This window comes from Catharus ustulatus, chromosome 3 (genome assembly GCF_009819885.2).
Source record: "Catharus ustulatus isolate bCatUst1 chromosome 3, bCatUst1.pri.v2, whole genome shotgun sequence".
NCBI lineage: Eukaryota > Metazoa > Chordata > Aves > Passeriformes > Turdidae > Catharus > Catharus ustulatus.
The window spans coordinates 81,471,161-81,493,836 of NC_046223.1; the positions used below are offsets into that span (position 1 = coordinate 81,471,161).

At 39.0% G+C, this 22,676-nt stretch overlaps 1 protein-coding gene across 1 annotated transcript in view; it reads left to right on the forward strand.

The window, feature by feature from the left end:
* Window positions 1-21,661, forward strand: part of RNGTT (RNA guanylyltransferase and 5'-phosphatase) — a 176,002-nt gene extending 154,341 nt beyond the window's left edge. Inside the window, exons 15-16 of the mRNA XM_033055808.1 lie at window positions 16,155-16,278; window positions 18,844-21,661. Of these exons, the coding sequence (XP_032911699.1) occupies window positions 16,155-16,278; window positions 18,844-19,007 (288 nt within the window). The 3' untranslated portion in view covers window positions 19,008-21,661. The remainder of the gene's footprint in view (window positions 1-16,154; window positions 16,279-18,843) is intronic.
* Window positions 21,662-22,676: the final 1,015 nt, after the last annotated feature.

Consider the following 22,676-nt stretch of genomic DNA (forward strand, 5'->3'; position numbering starts at 1 on the left):
TTGTTATGTAATGGTCAACAAAACCATTATTCATTTGGTTTTTATTTGACAGTAGTAAAGCCACTGCATTTTTATCTTTCTAGCATGGTGAGAATAAAAGTGAAGAACAACAGAACTCAGTGGTGCTATTATATTTCAGCAGATTGAAATTTTCAAAATGCCGCTTCTGCTTCTCTCCAAATGAAAAAAAAAAGGTTGATTGTAGAGACAATACCCTATTATATCTTTGGGGAAAATAGTTCAGAAATATTTGAAAAGATCAGAGATGTGGCAGCATTGTTAGAACCATTGCGCAGAGACTTTATATGTATTGCTGAGCACTGTAGATGTTTTCATTTACTGAGAAGGGAACTGTAAATACGCAATATTGCTTTTTATGTTACTAACTTCAGTGAGTTACTGTTTAATTGGTATACAGAAAAATTTCTGCCAGTGAGTTTACAACCAAATGCTATAATGAAATGTCACTTCTTTTTAAAAAGTGTTACTTTCCCGTGGTTAGCTGAAGTACTAAATCCATTTCAGTAAATGAATCTATTGATTTTAGCTTAATGTGTTGTAATAAAAAATATTTGAGCATGTTCTCAGTGTTAGATTCATGAGATGCCATGCTGGATTCTGTACCAGCAATGATGTGAGATTTTTCTCTATTTTTCATGCATGAAGTAGTGAAGTCAGCATTGTTTCAGAACAGAATTAATGACCTGGGGTCTGCTGGAAGCCAGTTGTCTCACTTAACTGTGCAGAAGCCATCCATGGACTCTCACTAGGTCAGCCAAGACCCTGATGGGGGTTTAAGTGGGAGGCAGTGAGGCTCTAGCCAAACAGAGCTCTTGACCCTCCTGCCCCTTGCAGAGGTGGTTAATAATGACCGTGGTCCTCACTGCCTTGAGGAGCTGCCCATTGCCTGCATGTTTCTGCTCACCACACAAGAAATAAAATGCCCCATTGGTCTTATACATTAACCTACCCAGGTGTAATTTAACAGAAATACACACTAGTGCAACTCAGCTTCTGCTTCATTTCGTTAGTGGGTCATGGTTATCCATGCTTGATTGGTGATTGTTGCAGGAGCAGATAACTACATGTTACAGCATTTCTTTTAAACCTTTCTGGGGTGTAGGGAAGAGGCTGATGTGTAATAGAAGCAATGTAAAGGAATATGCAAAAGCAGGATTAGAGACAAGAATGTTTTTGTTCTTTTAGAAAATAATGCAAGGTACAATTATTGCATTTTACTACATCATTACATTTCTTTCCACCTGTTACACTTTAGATACCATTAATGCATAGAAGGGGGTTTCAGAATAATTTTACTTCAATAGAAGGAAAGTAAAGGACATCTCTGATTAATTTACAAGGATGTTTATAGATCAGTGAGTCAGGCTTTGGATTTACAACACTGAAGTTAATGCTAATGCAAACACTAAAGCAAACAGACCTTGAATTACTTAATTACTACCTTGTTAATATTTCATTCAGAACTTTAAGGAAAAATCTGTACTAACTAATTACTAATTAGTAATTAGTGCTAGTAGTTATAGCAGGAAACTACAAACCAAGACTTTTTCATTAATTTCCCCAGTGTGTGCACTCTTGCCTGACAAATCAACTCCCTTTTACCTTGGACTTCTCAACTGCAGAATTATGTGTATAAAGCTGTTTTATCTAAAGCGTACTAATGCAATGAGTTTAACATTACAAGTTACTTACACACATTACAAGTGTATAAGAATACACTTTGAGATTATTGGACAGCAGGTTTATAGAGTTGCCATTGCTGTTACCTCGTTTTTCTTTCTCTTATCTCTGTTTTTCTAGGGAAGAGCCTTTAAGGATTTATTTTTTCCTGGATGGAATTGTTAGTTTCACTAGATGTCTCTAGAAAGGGCTTATGATGCTACTTGAAATACTATTTCATCATGTGAAAAACAAAACAAATACTTTCAGCTGTATTGGTTAGGGAACTAAAGCTGTTTTGGTCCTTGGTCTTAGGTAGGAGAGGATGGCAGCTCAAATACAAGTGTGGCACTTGAGCAGAGCACTCAAATTAGGCTCAGGATTCTGGGGAATTTAAGCATTGGCCCATGCAGAGATCTTTGTGGGAGACTATGACAAAGGTTTCCTTGGAGATGTCATACGGTTAGAAAACTCAAGAGACTTTTCTTGGCTTTGCTTGCCTTAGCTTTTGCAGACCAAGTGGGTGAAGTCATTTAATGAAATAAGTATGTAGACTAAATGTTGTTGCTCGCTTACTTCATTATTGATCCCACGTAGGATGACAAAATGTATGGACAAAGCCATGAAAACTGTGGTCATGCACAGTGGGCTTTCCCAGATTTCCTATCTCTCAGGGCTTTGTCAGGAGCAGCTATTAAACCATTAATTATTTCCTGTTATCAGCACTCACCATTCAAAGTTGCAATCCCTTTTAGCTGATAGTAAAACAAAAACTCAGTCCTTACTCATGTGGCTGGAAGCACTGCTGCGCAAACAGACCAAGAAGTTTTTAGGTTTCTCCAACCACATCTTGCAAAATCCGTTATATCTTTTGCAGACATTTGTGACTATTGAAAGTCCATGATCTATCCATTCCTCTGCCTCATGATTACTGCAGTCTGTGTTGCCCTACCCCAAATCCATTACTGTGGTGTCCTGATAAATCTGGCTTCCGAACTCTGCAGACTCATTAATAATGAGACATGGAAAGGAAAGAGGAGCTTGCAATGAAAGGTAGAGCAGTAAGAATCCCTCTATGGCCTTATTTATTGACAAATTTGTGCCATTGATAGATTAGCCCTTGCTTACCTTTCTTTCAGCAGGCTGACCTCATCAGCTGGCAGGCACCCTAAAACCATTTGCAGTTACTGAGCCACGATTAACTTCTCTGTCGAGCCTCCTACATTCTGTAGCCCGACAATGATCAAGAAGACCTGTGTGCTTAGATACTAGATTGTAGGTCAGATTATACATCATGTCATTAATTGCTTTTGAAGAAGAAGGGAAAAGCTTTCTGTGTCTTAAGCCTCAAAGCCAGTTAGGCTTTGAAGTTTAAAGGAAACCATTCAAGAAACGGGAGGGAGTTCATGCCAGCTCAATGCTATAAAGGAAGATGAGAAGTGGGTTAGAGCAGTTGACTTTCACTACAGCACTTCCTTTGATCAAAGCTAATTTTTGAAAGTCTGCGTTAAGTCAGCAGCTATTAATCTTTTTGTTGTGGTGTATTATCTGTAATGGGGAAAAAAAAAGATTATTTTCCTTCTAATTGAAATCTTAAAAGGATGAAAAATCCCTAACATGACTTTTGCAGCTTTTTTCCCCAACACATCTTTGCTTTATTATTTTGATGTCATAGCACTGCTGAGGTTACAGTAATTTCACGACTATAAGGCGCACCCTTTTGACTAAAATTTTGGTCCGAACCCGGAAGTGCACCTTATAGTCTGGTGCGCCTTATATAATGTACAAAGTTGCGAAATTTGCAACCCGGAAGTGCGAGCCGTAAGCCGAGCTGCAAGGGGGGGCGGCGCCACAGGAGCGCCGAGCCGCGCGGGATGGGCAGGACCGGGCAGCCGTGGGCAGCCCCCGACCACCAGGAGCCGCGCGGGAAGGGAGGGAGCGGGCAGCCCCGAACCACTGCGAACTGCGGCAGCCCCAAGCCCCGCTTCGCCAGCCGGGGGCGGGCGGGAGTGCTGGGGCCTGCGCATGGGGAGGACGCTTGGGGCTGCGTTTAAAGGCTACACCAATCTGTGAAAAATGTTTGCAAATTGAGCACCTGCCAGCGAACTCCACAATTGCTCAATTCTGTTAGTAAATTGTTACTTTGTTGTGCGTGGCACAGATCTTCACTGCAAAAAAAAGAGTGCGCCTTATAGTCCGGTGCACCTTATATAATGTACAAAGTTGCAAATTTGCCGACTCCCAGACGTGCGCCTTATGGTCGTGAAATTACTGTATTTTTGTTGCTGTTATCGTTTGGTTCCTCTTGGCTTTTGTTCTGTATTGTTGCAGTGTTTCATCAATGCAGTTATCAACTTCCTCATTCATGTGGTTCTAATAGTCACCTAAAACTCATCCTATTTAAACTCATTATTTACAATAATAAAGGTGGAATCAGCAGGGTTGTGAAGTCCAACCTTGGCAATCAGGTGTAAAAATGCCCCCTCAAAACAGCAGGGTATTAAAAATCTTTGTAGTTTAATGTTTTTTGTCATGTATTACAAAAATAAAAGTTTGTGCTTTATTGTCATGGTTTAAGTCCATCCAACAGTCAAGCCCTATTCAGCCACTCTCTCACTCCCCCACCAGCAGCATCAGGGAGAGAATGGGAAGGGTAAAGGGAGAGAACTCACGAGCTGAGATAAAGGCAGTTCCTTAGGGAAAGCAGAAGCCGCGCACAAAGCAAAGCAAGGGATGAATTCCCTGCTTCCCATGGGCAGGCGGGTGTTCAGCCATCCCCAGGACAGTAGGGTCCCACACCTGGTGGTGAATTTGGGAAGACAAACACCATCACTGCAAACGTCCTCCCCTTCCTCCTCCTTCCACTGCCTTATGTACTGAGTACCATGTTCCATGGTCTGGAATGTCCCTTAGGTCACTTTGGGTCACCTGTCTTGGCTATACCTCCTCCCAGCCTCCCCACCAGTCTGGCAGAACAAAAATCAGGAAAGGCCTTGGCTCTCTGTAAGCCCTGCTCAACAGTGACAAAAACATCTCTGTATTATCAACCTCATGCTCAGAACAAATCCAAAACACAGTCCCATGCCAGCCGCTGTGAAGAAAATGTATGCTACTCCAGCCAAAACCAGCTCAAATGCGTAATACAAATACAAAACCTGAAAATCCCATTAAAAAATAAGATGATATTCTGCTGTAAGAGACTTGTCTGATTTCAAGATCTGACATTCTTCTAGAAAAACTATTACATGTACCATGTAAAAGCTAGGATGAGCAAGACTGAGCTCTCCTCTCTGGTTCAACCCTTTGCTTCTTAGGAGACTTGGCTAATGACAAACCATTCAGTCTAATTGAGTAGATGGGTATCAAAAGAATTTCTATTTCCTTCAAGTGCTGTAAATCTCTCCATGTTCAAGTGTCAGATTTGTGAGTAACTAGGAATTGCCTCTGAAATTTGTGAAGGAAAAAAGTTAGTATTTTTTGTAAATATGTTCTATGTAAAAACTAAAACATTAAATATGGGAGATTAAAAGCACATTTGCTATTTCTGGTCTTAGTTTATCTGCACATTCTTTCTGTACAGTCTCAGTGTTTTCAAGTATTAATAGGGTTTCTAGATGTTGAAAGTATTTATAAATTTATAATCTTGCTCCCTACCCCCATTTTTCTAATAATGCTTGCATAGCATCTTTAATAATTTACATATCACTTAGATACCAGTATTTGATAAAATCACTATGCCAAATTCAGCCTCCAATGATATATTCCTTTGTTTGCCTACTAGAGTGGAAACTACAAAGTAAGATTTTGATTATATCTTTCTTAATGTTGTTTTTCAGTAATGTTCTGAAGCAAAGAAATTTGAACCATGGGGGAGGCAGATCTGCTAAGAAACCAGTTTGGGCTTTGTTAGGCAGTGAAGTAGACTTATGAATATATTACATATGATTATCATAAAATTAAGGCCTGGAAATGGAGCAGTCATGCTGCTGCATTTTAGACAGAACATTTATAATAAGCTGTAATAAGGTAAACACTTTGAATGGATATAAGAAGAGGTATTACTTGTGATCACAAATGTATGTTCAGTTCATGCTTTTGAAGCTCAATTTAACACAGCAAACAAATTTCCTTATAGTGTTGACACAGTTGTTTTTGGTGGTGAATTTTGATTTATGGGGAAAATACTTTAAGGAAGTGGTTATTTAGGTTCTAAATGGAAGAAAAGAATATGATTCTTTATGGCTGTAATTTGAAAGCTGTGTGTTGTTACAAGTAAAAGTGGGTGTAAAAGACTCACTTGCCATTACTTGATACTTCAGATTCTAGTTTAATTTTTTTTTTGGTGTATCCTGATATGATTTGGCATCTTTCTGAAAGAGTATAAACGCATGGTTTCTAGAAACATTTCAGAAGCTAGATAAGAAATAACGAGAATTAGGTTTAGGGCCCAATCCTGCTGACACTAGTGTGGGCTAATTGATCTTCTGAAGCTGCTCAAAGACAGATAACTTGCAAGGATAAGAGCTTGTAGAACTGGATCCCACATGAATAGCCATCAGATAGTGTCTGAACTCGTAAAAGTAGTTTTTCCTTCCAGAAAGGTTGATGGGAAGCTCCTGATAGCCCAGCCCTGTGGAATCTCCCTCTGGCCCATCCCTGCTTGTGTGACAGCCAGTGACAGAATCCCTTGTATGGTGTAAGAAGTACAGGTAAAACAAGATTAAACTAGTCTCCTACAATAGCAGGTGCTTAGGTACAGAGAACAGATGAAAAACAATAATATGAGAAAGTACCCTGTAAAGTCTAGAGAAGCACAGACATTGGTGTGGAAATCCATCCTATTCAAGGTGAATTCCAGCATGTGAAAGGCAGGAAAACTCATCCTATTCTGACACAATCATCTAAGTTTTTTTCATTTATTTTGAAATGTAAGAATAGTGTTGCCAAAGTGATTGTAAAGTAGTGATAACATTGCTTTGTCTCTGGAAGACTTGTTTGGGTTTCTATTGATAAATTATTAACAAGATTTCAGCTGCCCTGTGTCACAAGATTTCTTGGTAACATGAGTGTAAGTACCTGAGGAGTAATTAAGATTGGGTTTAGAGAACCTAATGGGGGGTAAGTGTTTTCCCAGTGGTGTGGCCATAAACTATCTTTTTCTTCCTCATTTGCAAACTGAGAATAATAAGCCTTAAGAAATTAATAATTTATGAATGGGCTAAGTGGTGTTTTCTAACTATATTCTTTACTAGTAATGTATAACTTACCTCCCAGAGCTTTGTGTCTCATTGTGCAGCACTCCTTGTTTGGGGCAGGCTCCCTTTTGCAAAAGCTGTCTGAGTGAACAAAGCACAAACGAGGGTTAAGACTGGCTTTCACAAACTAGCTCATGGCAAGTAGAGGTACAGTATTCAAAATGTATCAGACTGTGAGGGAAATATTTTCTCACAGAATAATTTCTATATTATTGTTTTGGCTTCTTTTTTTTTGCCAGATTACAGTCTATATCCTTGTTCTCTTATCCCTTGTACGTTTACTTACCTTTCTTATGGGATGGCTTTTTCTTCAGAAACCTCCTGTGAATTCCTTGTCCTTCACTGAAGGATTTTGTTTGTTTGTTTGTTTGCTTGTTTTTTGCATAATCTGCTGAACAGTTCTGCAGTTTGCTGCAGTATTTTTCTACTATGCTTGCATCTGCCTGTTTTTCTTTGGAACTTAAACACTTTCAAGTTTCAGTACTGGCTGCAGGGATCATTATTATTAGCACAATTATTTATGATGTGCCAAAAGCAAGGTGGCCATCTTTGGCCTCTGCAAAATTACCCCAGGTGCTTGCAGAGCGTTGTTTTTACCTCTTCCTACAAATTCACGAGCTGTAGAGCAGGTGAAGCTCTGTTTGCACCAAACACAAATCCTCTCTGCAGTAAGGTCACACTGACAACTTGCATTGAGAGCTGTGTCGCTGCTCTCTTAATGCCTGGGTGTTTCTGCAGTTCCCCTGAGAGTTTCTTGCTCTTTCATCAGCATGCTGAGGGTCAGAATTATATGAGCTGCTTTTTCAAAAATACTTTATTTAAGAGCTCATCACAGCAGAGCTATGCCAAGTTCACAAATCCCCAGCACAGAATTTTTCCGTTTCTCAGTTTTTACACGAGACGTACAGATTTTTTTCCTTTAATCCAGAGACCTGTGATGATTAGAGCGCAGGGGCAAGGGATATCGATCTAGGGGGACAATCATTTATTACTTTGTTTCATTTAACTGTTCAAGATGTGTATGGACACCCAAATCTCTGCATCCTATCCTTGATGATGATTAAAAGAAAGCAGGATTTTTTAAAGCATTAGAGTTCTCTCAGGAGTTAGGTGGAGATGGCAGTGTCTAGAAGGAAGGTCAGCTGCTCTTTGAGTACGGCAATTTCACGACTATAAGGCGCATCCTTTTGACTAAAATTTTCCCCCGAACCCAGAAGTGCGCCTTATAGTCCGGTGCGCCTTATATGATGTACAAAGTTGCAACATTTGCCACCTGGAAGTGTGAGCCTTGAGCCGTGGGGGAAGCTGGCAGTGCCACGGCAGCCGGGTGGAGGCGGGCCCGGGGGCCCGTGGCGCCGCCCCTCCCAGGTCCAGGCGGGCCTGGGGCCCATGGCTGCCGGGTTGGGGTGGGACCTCGGCCAGCAAATGCGTGGGGGGAGCTGGGGGTGGAGCCTCGCTGCAAAAAAAAAAAAGTGCAGCTTATAGTCCGGTGCGCCTTATGGTCGTGAAATTACTGTAATGTAGATACCTGGGTTAAAATGCCCAAAAGTGTTCAAAGAATTTATTAGTTTGCTGTGGCAAATAGCTTGACCATTGAGTAAAATGAGACGTATAAAAGTAATAAAAAAGAAAATAAAAATTGAAGAGTGATCATTGAGCAAAACATTTGTGCAAACACACGTTTATTTCCACATCTTGGTCTAAGCAGTTAGCAGTTACCTGCTTGTTCCTATGAGAGTCAAAAGCAAAGCCCAGGAAAACACTGGCTTCTTATAGATAGTTCAAATGGTGTTGCAAGGTCAGGTGTACAGGAGACCTTCCAGGATACATTAAGAAACCTATTTCCAGCTGGCACTGAAAGTCATTAAACTTGTAATAGCACTGATAAGAGGAAGGCTTTTTATTTCTGATGTTTCCATCTGTCACTTGCCAGGAAAACCCCAGGACTCCAACCCATTATATGTATCAGAAAACAGTATCCATATTTTTAATTGCTACATGTAAGAATGAGAGATTCTTTGAGAAAATATTATGTGATAAAAAGAAAGACTAAAAGATGAACTGAGAGTGCTAGACACTGGAAGTCAAAAACAAACAAAAAAAAATCCACAATTTTAAAAAACTTCATCCTTGTAATTTGGGAACATGATTTTTCTTTTTTGCTTTTCCTGTGATTCTACATGCTTGGTAGTTTAATGAGGCATGAACAAAAATGCTAAAATTTTATATTTCTTAATATTCCTTTTCAGGAATGACATCTCAAAATCGGAGCATTTCTATTTCCTGTGTACATAAGAAGCAGCAGAGCTGCACTTAGAAGGCTTTATTAATGTTAAATAACCATCTTAACTGCATTGTGTTTACCCAAGCTGATAACCATTTGTTGGGCAATACATTCCTTAAAAAGGAAACACAGTCAGTATGTCTAGTTTAGCAAGAAATCTATGGTTTGATAAAATAATCTCTTGAACTGTATAAAGAAATAGATATTAAGCTGTATTATAAAATCTGTTTGGGCTTGAGTAAAAACGCAGAGCAGATTAACTGATGAACTTTATCCAGCAGACAGTATTCACATGGTTCGGTGTACATGATTTATGTGATCAGGCATTTAGTAACCATCTTGTAAATTTTTTATTCTTTGAGATGTTTGACTGTGAAAATCATGAGGTATTTTATGTGAATGGGGGAAAAAGTTCTTCAAAAGCATCTGAACAAACAGTCCAGCAGTTAGGAAGAAGCACTGAATGAACAGTTTGGGATCTATGCTAAGTGGTGGACTGTGCCCTGTAAGTGCTGGGGGCTCTAATAACTTTATGTCCACTGACTGTCTCAGATGTTCACACTCAAATCATTACAATTTCTTATATTCATGACCTCACCAGCAATCACATGTAAGAGTGCTTTCAAAGGATCCCCGTGTCTCACACCTCATGTCCTCTCAATTGCCTTGGTTTGACGTGAATGTGCTTGGAGTTCAGCACCTTTAAGTACAGTAATTTCATGATTATAAGCTGCACCATTTTGACTAAAATTTTGCTCCGAACCTGAGGTGCGGCTTATAATCAGGTGCGGCTTATATATGGACAAAGAATGAAAAGTTACTGTTTTAGTTTGGAGGACAGGTGTCTACTGAGAAAGGCAGGAGCTTCTCTTTGAAATGGAGAATGTAAACTCCCTCCCTCCAAATTATTGTAATTTTGAAATCAAGGTGCTTTCAGGAAAAAATATGGGAATTAGGAATAACAGTTCTTTTCTAGGGGAATCAAAATAGAAATACAGTACTACAAAGAAATAAACTGCAAATCCTGACAAAGTCAGAGTACAACCTGACACCGTGTCAGGCAGGGTGTTGGTAGCAGTCCCATTAAATGGTGGCTGCATCCTCCTGCAGTGACAGATGTGATTCAGTTGGAGCAGTGCTCCTGTAGAAGGTGCAGTTTCCCTCCGGAGGTCCAGTGGTGATGTGGAGAAATCCAGTTTTCCTCTGGAGTCCAGTGGAGAAAGGGGCTCCCTTAGTGTCCCAAAACCTGTTTTATCTTGGTAAGAAATGTTGGACTCTTCCGCCTGGCTGGAGCAACTTCCAATGGGATACAATAATTTTATCAGTCACACAGTGGGACTCAATGGGCCATTAGCAGAAAATGACTCGCTGGAGGAAGGATGGGTTGTGAAAAGATAAAGAACAATGCCCCGCCTGGTTTCAATGGATGGCCCATTAGCAGAATATCTGTCGTTGAGATAAGGATCACTGCCCCACCCTCAACAGATGGTGATAGAATAGATACCTTTTATCACACTCTGTATTGTAAGGTGTGGCTTATAATCAGGTGCGGCTTATATATGGACAAAGAACAAAAAGTTTCCAACAACCGAAAGTGCGGCTTATAATCACTGCGGTTTATAATCGTGAAATTACTGTATTTGGTCTTGAAAGAGATCTTGCTTTGAGTTTGGCTTATCTTTCTATCCTCAGAAGTTGTTTTTATTTTGTCACTGCTGCTTCTTTATTTTTTCTGTCTCCATCCTATTCCTACAGGAAGTTTTGATCCTCTTTGTTTCCTCAAATTCCCATGTTAATTTTTCTTTCTGTTCCCTTACTGTTGTGGTTGCATCTCCCTGGTCTTCGGATGTTGCCCTAGTGCTGTGGAGTCCTAGTACCAGTTTGCAGCTTAATTCTCCCTGTTGTCTTGGACATTCAACACCACTGGAGAAGTTTGGAAATAAAGTGTATTATACTTTGCAGTTGTGGACAGTCACAGCATTGGAGACTAATGCAGAAATTGGAATTCGAGATGTGGTTTTTTGCCGTAGAGGTTTTATTTACTAGACTGTAATTTGTGACTGAGTATATCCCAATACCCTCAGGACAGGGAGCTAGCACAGATCATGGTTTTGGACAGTTCTTACAAAAATGTGATTTATTTTAAGGGAGGTGTGGAACTCCAGTTTTCCTGCAGTAGGAGACTAGAAAGCAATTAAAAGGTTTCTCCTTCATGACCACGCAGCTGATTATTTATTTTGGGATGTGCCTCTTTCACTTGTTTGTTCACTTTGGCTGTGGGAATGTATCTTAATGGAGAAAATGTAGTTATGATATCAGTAAGAGGAATAATTACTTTCTGGACCTTATGTAGCAGCTCTAAACTTTTCTCACCTTCAGGCACTGGAACTTGTGTTTAAGAAAAGAAAACAAGCAGTTTGTGTATTTGAGCATATCAAAATGCCTTCATTGCTCATGCTAGCTATAAAAAAGGCAGATTCTTCATAGAAAATAGAAACCCATTGCATTTAGAATCCGTCCTGCCTTTATGTTACAGTTCCTTTTACTTTTTAATTCTGTATTTGAAAATAAAGATGTTCTTAATTTTGTAAGATTTCAACAGCTGCTCATTTTTCTCTCATGGAAGTGAAGGTTTTCTGCATCTACTATTATTTTCTTCTGGGACTTTAAAAATTGGCTGATTGGCTAGGGTTGTGGAGTAAGAATAGAAATGGGTGGATTGAAGAATGTTTTTCTATCTGTGTTTGGTAATGGGGGGAAAGTGCAGCAAAAAGGCATTTAAAGAGAGAAAGAATTTTTAAATGGAATGTTTTAAGATTTTGCTTACAAACATCATGTTCTTTAAAGGGGATTATTTATGATCATTTACTAAACTGAAATAATTTCAATTGCTTTGAAAAAAAACATGCATATGGAAATATAAGACTTCTTTCAACCAAGTCTCCATTTATCTAAAGGCTTATCTCCTTTTTTCTTTCTAAAGAACTTGAAAATAGGGAAAATTGATGCATTTGTGAAGTTTAAACCTATTTGTTGTAGACGTGCTTTCTAAAATACTAACTTAATTACCTTGACATCTAAATTTGCATTGTATGTGCCTCTTACATAGAGTAGGAGCTTGCCCAGGAATTTCATTCTCCTTTGGGGTTAAGGGTGATGAGACTAATGTTTGAGCAGAATGTGGACCAGTCTGGCAGTCAAGTGCCCTGTGGAGAGACACAGAAAAGCATTGGCTGCTTTTGGTAGTCAGCAGAGATAATAAAGGCATCTTCACAAGACTGGAGCTAACTACATTAAATTTAAATGATTTCTTCCCTTTCTCAGCTGGATATATTAGGGTTTTGGGTTTTTTTTCCACATTTTGCTCTGATTTAACATGGTACTCATCTCAAAATGACTCCATTATTCAGTCAGGCACGAAAATTTGAAATGGGCTAGATATTGAAAATTTTTTAAACTATATTTTTCCTTTCTTTCAGAACATAGGGGATAGAAGGAATCTGGAAAACGAGAGATTTCCTAAGACTTAACTATCTTTATTTTCAGAAAAAGAAATAAGCTTTTGCCACTGAAGTTCTTCCCAGTGGATGGCTCAGATGATGAGGGTGGAGGAAGCCTTTCTCAGCAGGGAGGGGAAGATACAATCATGTAATCTGATATTCTTAGGCAATGGTCTAGTATTACATCAGTCTGATTTGATAATGAACTATTGCTGAAATGGGGATGCAGTTCAAGCCCATTTTTTTACAATCACACCTTGCACATAGCAGTAATGTAGTGAATCAACTTCCAAAAGGATGCTCCTCTGTGTTTTTGGAAATTATTTCTGTTGGGCAAATAGGCTGGTTCCCGATAATTAGATCAAGTACGGGCAGGAACAGTGAACATTGCTGCTGCTGAACAATTTCATTCCTCTTGAAAATAAGTAAGTGTATAAGTTGGTGTTTGTCCTTGCCCAGGATACAGTTGTTGCCCAGACTAGTGCTACTGGTGCTACTGTTCTGATGCATACCACCTCTGACATCCCTGTGTCCAAGACTTGATCCTTTGGGATTCTAATTCTGAATGGCTGTCCGAAAATAGGCTAAGGAATAAATGTTTAATTAAGGCAGGCTCCATGGAGTCCTTAGTGTGGTGGGAGTTTCCGTCTTAAAATTGCTGAATGCTGGTTCAAGGCCCTTTATCAACACTCTGGCAGGAGCACTGGCACTGTACCAGCACTGAGGATAAGCATTTTGACTGAGAACTGTCATCATTCCTAGCTGACCTTCTGTGAAGTGCTAGAAGAAGAACCTCTCAGGAAGAGAAGTGATGGTGCATTATTTGAATACTGCTATGGACTGTAATATTTAGAGGGAAGAAGGAGGGATGAACATATTGCAAAGGGAAGATCGAGAAGACACTGTGCTGAGGAGATCAGAATTAATTCCCAAAGAGAAGGAACTTCTAGACAGTTATATTTGATGGTTTCCCTGTCCCACTTTGAATCTGAAATACCAGAAAGTAGCATATGCGTGATAGGTAGATATAAGGTGTGAATTATGGATGCAAGAATCACTGTGGCCTTGTTCCGTCCTTTGTGTAAACAATACCCATTTAGAAGTCTACTAAGATGCGATAGTGGAAGAATCTTTTTAATACTGAGAGTGTGTTTTGCTCAGAATACTTTTAGTTTTAGTCAAATGGCCAGCAGTTGCTAAAATGTTCTTTTATATTAGAATAAATACCTTTGTAAGACTACGGTCACTTAACAAAGTACTGGGTAGAGTGAGTGCTGTATTTCTTCCTTTGTAAAGTAATTACTACAACTTGCAATTGTTAAAGGCTGTGATCACCAGTTTTCTAATGGGAAAATTCATTTAAGTCAATGCTTTGGCAGGTGTTCATATTTTGTGGAAAAATCCATCTTCCAGATTGCTAATGAATGGCCAAGCAAGTCTCTCGATAGTTAATAATATTGCTTAATTGCCACAGTCAGATAAAGCTGCCATCTAATTTATTGCTATTCTGAGCATCTGAACACTAGAAGAATGATAAGCCTTGAGAAAACCTTATGAGATAGGTAGTTAGTTGGAGTCATTGCCTGCAATTTTATACATTTCCTTCTCTATCAGGTGATCTTTCTAACGTCTGGCTACTTTGGCAGAAGATCGGACGTGGCCATACTCCCTTCTGCCCCCACTTCCCCTAGGCAGCTGTTTTCAAACTAATATACCTTCCCAAGGCACTGCAGAGCCAGGAGTTTCTTCCTGGGTTTATGTATCCATAGTATGCTGGAAGAGGATGCTGTGTTTTCCTGCATACACCTAATGAAACATATTGCATCCATAAACATGTGTCAGTCAAACCTCTGGACTGCTACCTCTGTAGCTTTTCAGAGCAGATGGAAGAAGTGCAGTGCTGTGCAGAGCATTCTGCAATGGAAAAGATTGCTAATCTGAGTCTAATGATCTAATGATCAATAGAAGACACAAACTTCACTTAAGGAGTAAATTATTTGAGGAAAAAAGCTCTTTGCAGGTGCTGGAATGGATAAAGAATAGTTTGTGACATGGAAACTTGAGTCAAACTCTGTCAGTCCTGCAGCAGGACAGGACTCAGTTGTGAGTTTTACAAAATTTTCTTAAAGTTCTAATTTCACTTCACAAGTAGAGTCCTAGGGATGCTTATCCAGGAGTGAGCACATGTGTTCAGATTAAATACCAACAATGTTAGGATTCTACTTATCAAAACTTGCACTGTGCAGTATAGGAGGACTTGATCCATGCTCAGGACCACATCCTTAGTTTATTGTCTTTATCTGGGAGTTAATGGAGAAGGGGTTCATGGGTTTTTCCACTGTATGTGCTATTAAGCTGTCTGGAGACAGCCATGGCCTTTTTCAAATCTGCGTCTCTGACAACAGTAAATTCCCGTGTCACTGCTCAGGATCAAGTAGACAACAGAGGTGAAAAATTATGCTAATGAATTGCAATAACCACCTCCTTTTTATGAGAGCGCTTATGCATAAGATCCTGAATCCAAAGTGTTACATTACCTTGTACAGCTTTTTATTGGTAAACTATAGCAACTAAACACAGCAGCTAGCAGTTAAATACAGCTTTATACTGCTGAAGAGGCTCTTTGGAACAAAGTGAAGTATATGGGTAAAATTGTTAAAGCGTTAGATAAGGTTCTCAAGTTACCATGGTTACATGAAAATTTTGCATTGTATCATAGATTAGGATGCATAGGATGAAGTAGCCAAAACAACTACAAAGTCCAATGCATATAAACTACATTTCCAAACCACACAGCATTGCCCCATGGAAAGACAAATAGCTCAGGATATTGGCTGCTGGCAAATCTATGAATCAATAAAGAGAGACCTGAAGGAGATTTAGAATATGTGCCATTTTTAAGTCTGCATTATTTTGAAGTTACAATCTTAATTTTTAAAGACAAATGAAGAAAAAGAAGGAAAGAAAATACCTCAGTCATGTAAAGAGTGGAATGATTTTTTGTAAGCTTTTTCCAGTATTGAAATCTGACATTTTGCTGTGAGACCTTCAACAAAGAAGGTTGATGAAACATAGATAATACATTTCGTGCACTTAGGCTGGCAGTAGCACTTAAACTGGAAGCAGTTTATTCCCATGGAAACCTATTTGCATTTGGGCCAGAAGTGACTTTTTCCCCCCTCTGTTAGCACTGCTGATGTTTTAGCATAACATAATTGCTGAATATTGACAGCAAATTTGAAAAGTATTTTTAAAATGTTGAGTAGCTGACCATATCTAAAATAGAGATGTATTCTGTGCAATTTTTTTGTGTAGGATGAAGGCATGTTGCTGAAAAATGTAAGGCAGCTTTTGATCTTCTATTATTTATGCCTAAAAGAAAGAAAGAATTGTGAATTAAAAAATCTGTTTATCCTAAACAATTTTTTTATACAGGTGACAAAAGAACTCAAACAGTATGACAACAAAATTATAGAGTGCAAGTTTGAGAACAACAGCTGGGTCTTCATGAGACAGAGGATAGACAAAAGCTTTCCAAATGCCTACAGCACTGCCATGGGTAAGTAGAACAATTTGCTTTAGAAGTTTCTCAGGCTGAAGTTTTAATGTTTTACCTCTGTTCTGTTTTAAGTAGGAAGGGCACTCTGTGTTCTCATTTGTGGTCTGAGTCCTGACTCCCCTAACTTATTATAGTAATGCTTCATCTTGCAAATGCTTATGTCATCACTAGTTTTTAGATAGCATTGATCTTCTGGCTGCAGGGTTATTTGATAAAGTCAAGTCAAACCAATACTCTGATGCAGAATTTAACAAGTAACACAGAATCAAGTGCCTAAGTCTTTGCAGAATGCAAACACTTGTGCAAAGATGACTTTAAATGGGAGGGCATGCCTTTCAAGTCAGAGCCAAGAAAGTTTTTATTTACACTAGCATCACTTTAGCTGACATCAGTGCTTAGCGTTGTGTTGGCTTTCTGGGATGTAATGCAAACTGGCACATTATGAGTGGAATTAGTTAAACAAAAAATCCATTAAAATGCCAAAACCATTATTTGGCAGATGGGCTAGAAAATTAATAGGAGAAAAATGTCATCTTGGGTTTCAACAATAGTTACACAAACAATGAAGCAGGGAAATTAATGAAGGGTGGGGGTATATTCATGCAGAGTTGTGAGACTTTTATGTTCCTCCACCAAAAAATATTTTGCCAAATATTATAAATTAAAGGATGATATTTACTTTCAGATGAAGTTTGTGTAGAAGTGTGTGCAAGGCTGAGTAGCAATAAACATATTGATAAAGACTTTTGTTAAGTGCCAAAATGAAGTGTAATCACATTTAAGACCATGCTAATTGGTAGGACTGATGTAGGATTTTCTCTAGACCCTTCTACTTGTATTTCTGCCTGAGCAGTGAGTAGATTTTCTTGCGTAAACACAATGTGGTCATTTTGCCAGGAGATAACAAATCTGTTGGTACCTTAGGGAACCAGCACAGAATATAGCTGAAATACTTGCTGAACAGTCCTGTCAGGAGAGAGGAAAGGATCACAAAAGTCATACAAGTGCAACGACATCTCTTTGTGACCTTGACTTAGATTTTTATTCTCTGGTTCACCTTAGTGTTTCAGTAGTTCTTTTTTCCCTGGAGTTTGGTTTTATTGTTGGGTTTTTTTGTTTGTTTGTTTGTTTGTTTGTTTGTTTGTTTGTTTGTTTTGGGGGGGTTGTTTGGGGTTTTTTTTTGTTTTGTTTTTTTTTTAAATGAATATCATATTCTTCTTTCCTTCATTCTTGAGAGAAAAAGCAACAAAATAAGCATCTATCTGAATCTTACTTTTGAACTTTGTTACCTTTCAAACTGAAAACAGGAGATCTTTTTGAGTGATTAAGCTAAGGCAGTGCTCAAAAGTTGATACTGAGTTCCACCAGTTGCCGTGTGACTTGAATTCTGTTCCTAAATTACTGGTAACCATAATTCTTCCAAACTGCTAAAGTCAAATACTGTGCAACTCTTAAACCACCTTTGCACCAAAACCAGTGAGATAATTAAAAATAATGATAGAAAAGTGCTTTATTAATTGTAAAGTAATCCTTTGGTTCTGGTATTCTGTGGGAAAGAAAGAAATGCTTTTGAGAATCACTGTTATTTGTAACAATGCAAGTGCATTTTAAGGAGTCCTAACATTTAGTACTCCAGAGGATCAGTAGATTGTTTTGCATGGAAATTACATCCTTACTGTGGCCAGCCCTTACATGCTATCAATTACCCTCTGATAATTTTGTGCTTTCTTACAAGATAGTTGTCGGATTCACACTTAATTTCATGCTCCTTTTTTTCCTTTTTTTTCTCCTCTATGTCTCTCAGGAGGATTAATTAAGGGAATGCAATGTTACATAGGAAAGTATTAAAAAATATTTCATTTGTTTAAAGTGAAGTGTGTTTATTTGTTCCATAAAATCCCATGGGCCATGACTTACAAACTGTGGTCTAGGGAGTCCTGTTAAGTACCCCAAGAGTGCCTGTGCATGTGTGCCTTGGCCACCACACACAGCACCATGGCTGCTCCTCCATCATATAGTCTGGGGTTCTAGACATGCCATTTGTTAGGTGTCAACCCTTTCTGCCCCATGAAGGTATATGTGTTATAAAAAGAAGGACTGCATTTCAGGTCTAGGGTTTTTATAGTACTTACTGTTGAAAAAAAAAGTTACCATAATTCAGATATTTTCAATATTAGAAACCAGGCTTGTTCCCATCTACTTGGATTTGATGTATGTTTCAAAGCCATGTCTCACAAGGCCTTTGTTGCTGTCCCTTGCCTCACTAGGATGTCAGTTCTTGGTGGTTTATAGTTGCTTCAGGGAGCTTTACACACACATGGGCCTTTAGTTTGTTTTAGAAAGAGAGACTCCCGTGAGAGTAGTGGCCCACAGCATTGCTTTGCTCTCTGGGGGGCAGAGCAGAGATTCGTGACTCCAGACACAGCCACCTTGTCAAAGCGTGTGTCTAAGGCTTAATACTCGAGCCAGAGTATGTTGTTATTTTGCCAAGAGGGGGTGAAGTTATTGAAGTGCCGACTAGAACAAATCAGTTTAGTTACATGACAGTGTGTTCTTTGTTCCCAGCTGTCTGCAACAGCATCCAGAATCCAGTGACGAAGGAGATGCTGTTTGAGTTCATTGACAGATGTGCAGCAGCTTCCCAAGGACAGACACGGAAGCACCACCTCGATCCTGACACTGAGCTCATGCCACCACCGCCACCCAAAAGGCCTCGTACCATAACATAGGGCTTGCTCTCACAGGGTCCTGTGTGTGAACAGTTCTGCAGAAGGTGACATGTAAATGAGAAGGCTGGGAAAAGAGAGATCTGAATTGCTCTAAGTACTTTGTGTGTGTATTTTTGAGTTTGGTTTTAGTTTTGTTTTGTCTTTCTGAATTCCACATACAAATGGACATTGTTTTGTAACTGATAAATTCAACCTTACCTTATGGTATTTGAAGATTAAATTTCCAAAGGTTTAGACAAAAACCAAGTACAGTGAAGTCAGTGGAAAGCTGCCTTGTTTATATATGGATCTCTTTTCACCTTTAATTTATAATGTCAGCAGTCTGGAACTGAGGAAATACTGGGATGCCGTACTTTTTAGGAGCTGTGTTTAAAAAAAGCAGAAGTGTTTTTTTTACTGTTGTTATTAAAATGGCTGTGATTTGTCACCCATAGTATAACAGATCATAGTTTCCCTGCATTTCTGAGATTTGTGTTTAACAGCAAACAGCAATGTTGTTTGTGTTCTCTGTTGATTAAAAACTAAGCCGCCTTAGATTACTCTAATTTCGAAATTAGCTGGATTTTTGTTGTTGAAATATTAAAAAAGCGAATTCTTGTAAATAGTATCCCTCTGAAACAAGGGAATGTGCTGGATGTTTGCTTTCCCCCCATGTTTGAACCTAATGCCAAATGTATAGTGGGCTGATTTTAGCTTTGCCTTTTTATCTGTAGATCAGAAATGTACCAAATCCTTAGTATTAAGGTCTCTGTTAAAGAGACTGTTTCTAGTACAGGGCTTAGTTCTCCACAGTGATACCATTGTAAATACTACTGAAAAGTACACATCACTGTGATATGCAAGAGTAATAAGCAGTGCTGATAATGAAGTTTTGCATCCAGGCACAAAATGGCAAAACAAATGCCAGGCAACTCCTGTGTAAAGGAGAAGGTAGTTTCAGTGGAAGAGAGCCACATCAGACAGAAAGTCTCCCGATTTACGTAATTGCAGGGCAAAAGTAAGTAATTTTGGGGCAGTGGATGAGTGTCCCGGGGAACAGGACACTCATTTTAAAGGTGGAGTTGGCTGTCCTGTGGCACTGTGATCATCCTCTGGCTGACTTTTTTCTTACAAATGAAGAAGCACATGAATGCCCTAATGGCTTTTGTTGCAGCAGACTGGCAGATGTTCATAATACTAGTTTTGAGAAGCTGCCGTCTGGCTGTCTAAGGGAAGAGTTGTTCTGAGCTGGGATTAATTGGAAACCAAATGCAGATTTTAAAGTTTACTGTCCATTTATCAAGCAGGGATTGAATTGGCTCTATCTGTCATTTACTTAATGTGTGAGTCATCCATCCATTCACTAGTCTGATTAGTGAAGGTCATTAATTTGTTATAACCAAAATGCATTTCTTTTTAAATGAGTTTTCTGTTTGTTTGTAAACAAAATTTACTCCTGTATTTTTTTTTCTATATGAAAACTTTATGACTTTGCTTTGTGGTGGCTTCTCTGGTTATTTCAACCTGTTGTATAAATGTACACGGCATCATTTAGATGGCGTTCCGGTTTCTCTTTCTGGGATATTCCACATGTGTTTTAGAGAACTGAAGGAGTTATTTATGTTACTTTTTATACTACGGTAAAACTTGAGGGGAAAAAATGCTTGCATCAAAGTTCTTTTTTTCAACTGTACATAGTTTCTGCACATTATCTATTGAAAAGATTTAATATCACCTATGCAAGGTTGCAAAATGATCTCGTAAAAAGAGCCTTATTAATTTGATGTGAAAACCTATGCATCCTCTGTGCATCTTGCATTGAAACACACAGTTAATTATTTCTTTGCTCGGTATGAATAATTCCCCCAGATTATACTTGTCAGTGAGATTGTCATAACATACACTTTGTCACTGCTCTCCATGGTTCATGGCAATTACAGTGTGTATGATGATTACAGCCTTCTCTGTGAGGTTAGGACTTTTTTTTTTTTTAAGAATGTGTCCAGGTTATTTCTGTCTTTCTCCTTCCCAGCTCTCGCATCTTGTATTTCAGCAAGACCTGGCTTCTGATTTACCTTTTACTTCAGAGCTGCAGCACTGCAAGCTGTCTTCCATGTGCATTCCACTACGTCCATGTATGTGTTTTGGCCCTTGTATTTTGACAAGTGTCTTTTTTCCCTCTCTTGGTTTGAAATGGATATTTTGAAAGAGTAATGATTCTGAGAAGGTACAGAGCTCCATGTTCACATTTGACTGTCGAACTTGTCTGGCACGTGACCTGTAGCTTTTCAGAGAGGTCAATCACCTTTGCTTTTTTGTAAGGGGAGGCTGCTGGGGAAGGTTTGAGTGAAGGTGGTGAAAACAAATGGACTTTCACTTGGACCAGATGGGTTTAATGCTATGAGAAATGCAAACCGCCTTTCTCTGCTACTAGATATTCGAGAGATTGAAGCTAAAAAGCAAGGAAGAGTCTGTGCCAGGAAAATAATGATGAGGATGAAAAACAATACCCTAACTTGTCTACTCTTTGATGTACAGCATGATTTCATCCACTGTTTTGTCATTTGTTAAATATATGATTAAAATTTGGGTTCAGTGGAGTTTCCAGAAAATGTAAGTACATTCCTCTAAAAACCATGTATTAAGTATTTTAATAAAGTCAGTCGTTTAAAATACTTTCCCTAAAGATGTATCTGCTTTTGATGCCTTTCCAGTGGTACTGTGTTACCAGTGCAAACTACAAGGATACCTCAGTGTATCTGTTGTTCAGTTCTCCAAGAAAATGATCCACATTTTTCAGTGGCTTCTTTCTGAGGTAGGAGCCCGCCAGCCCAGCAGTGGCCATGATCCATTGTGCCCTTTTTAAATGCAATTTGATCTTGCTGCAAATAGAGCCAAAAAGAAAACAATTGATGCCTGAGGTACATATTCTATGACAGGCTAATGTTATGTAGCATATCAATTCAGTGTTAAGTGTAACTGCATGGAAAGTTATGCAAGAGGTCTGCAGCAGGCTTCCCTGACTTCCCTGAATTTATCATTGAGCATGACCCAGCTGGTAGCCCACCTACTTGGATCAGCTCCTGGACTTATATTGAAGTAGGGCAGTTTGCTTTTTCAAATTGCAGCTGTCTGGGTGGCACTTTTCAGGAGCTAAAAAGCCTATCTTGATTTTTATAATTTCTTTCTAATTAAAATCCTGCCTCCACTGCTGTTATGTTCTTGTTATGTGTACAATTCTTGTGACACTTTTCTCAACCATTACTGATTTTGCAGTGCTTGAGTGTGAGTGCCAAACCTGATCTGACATTTGAACACTAGGAGAGATACGGTAACTTCTCTGTCCCCTGCTCAGTCCTCTGCTATGTGTGCATTAAGGAAGGGATTGATGTGCCTGGGCCAGCACGTCACACTGTGTAGTTTGTGTTGGCTTGGTTGTTCACTGGAGCAGTCCTTCAGAATCCCTGCTCCTCTGCATGGCAGCTCTTCACTTCTGTGCCTAAGAGGTGTGACTTTATATTTGCATAATGTGTAAGGCATAATTGTCTCTTACAACCTCAGAGTATTCTCAAAGGTGATGGCACAGCAAGGTAATTTCCTAGGATTCATCTATACTCAGCAGAGAGAGAAAGGGAGCTGAAATCAGATTTGTTCCTCTTGCATCTCTTATGCAGATTTTTGTCTCTTCAG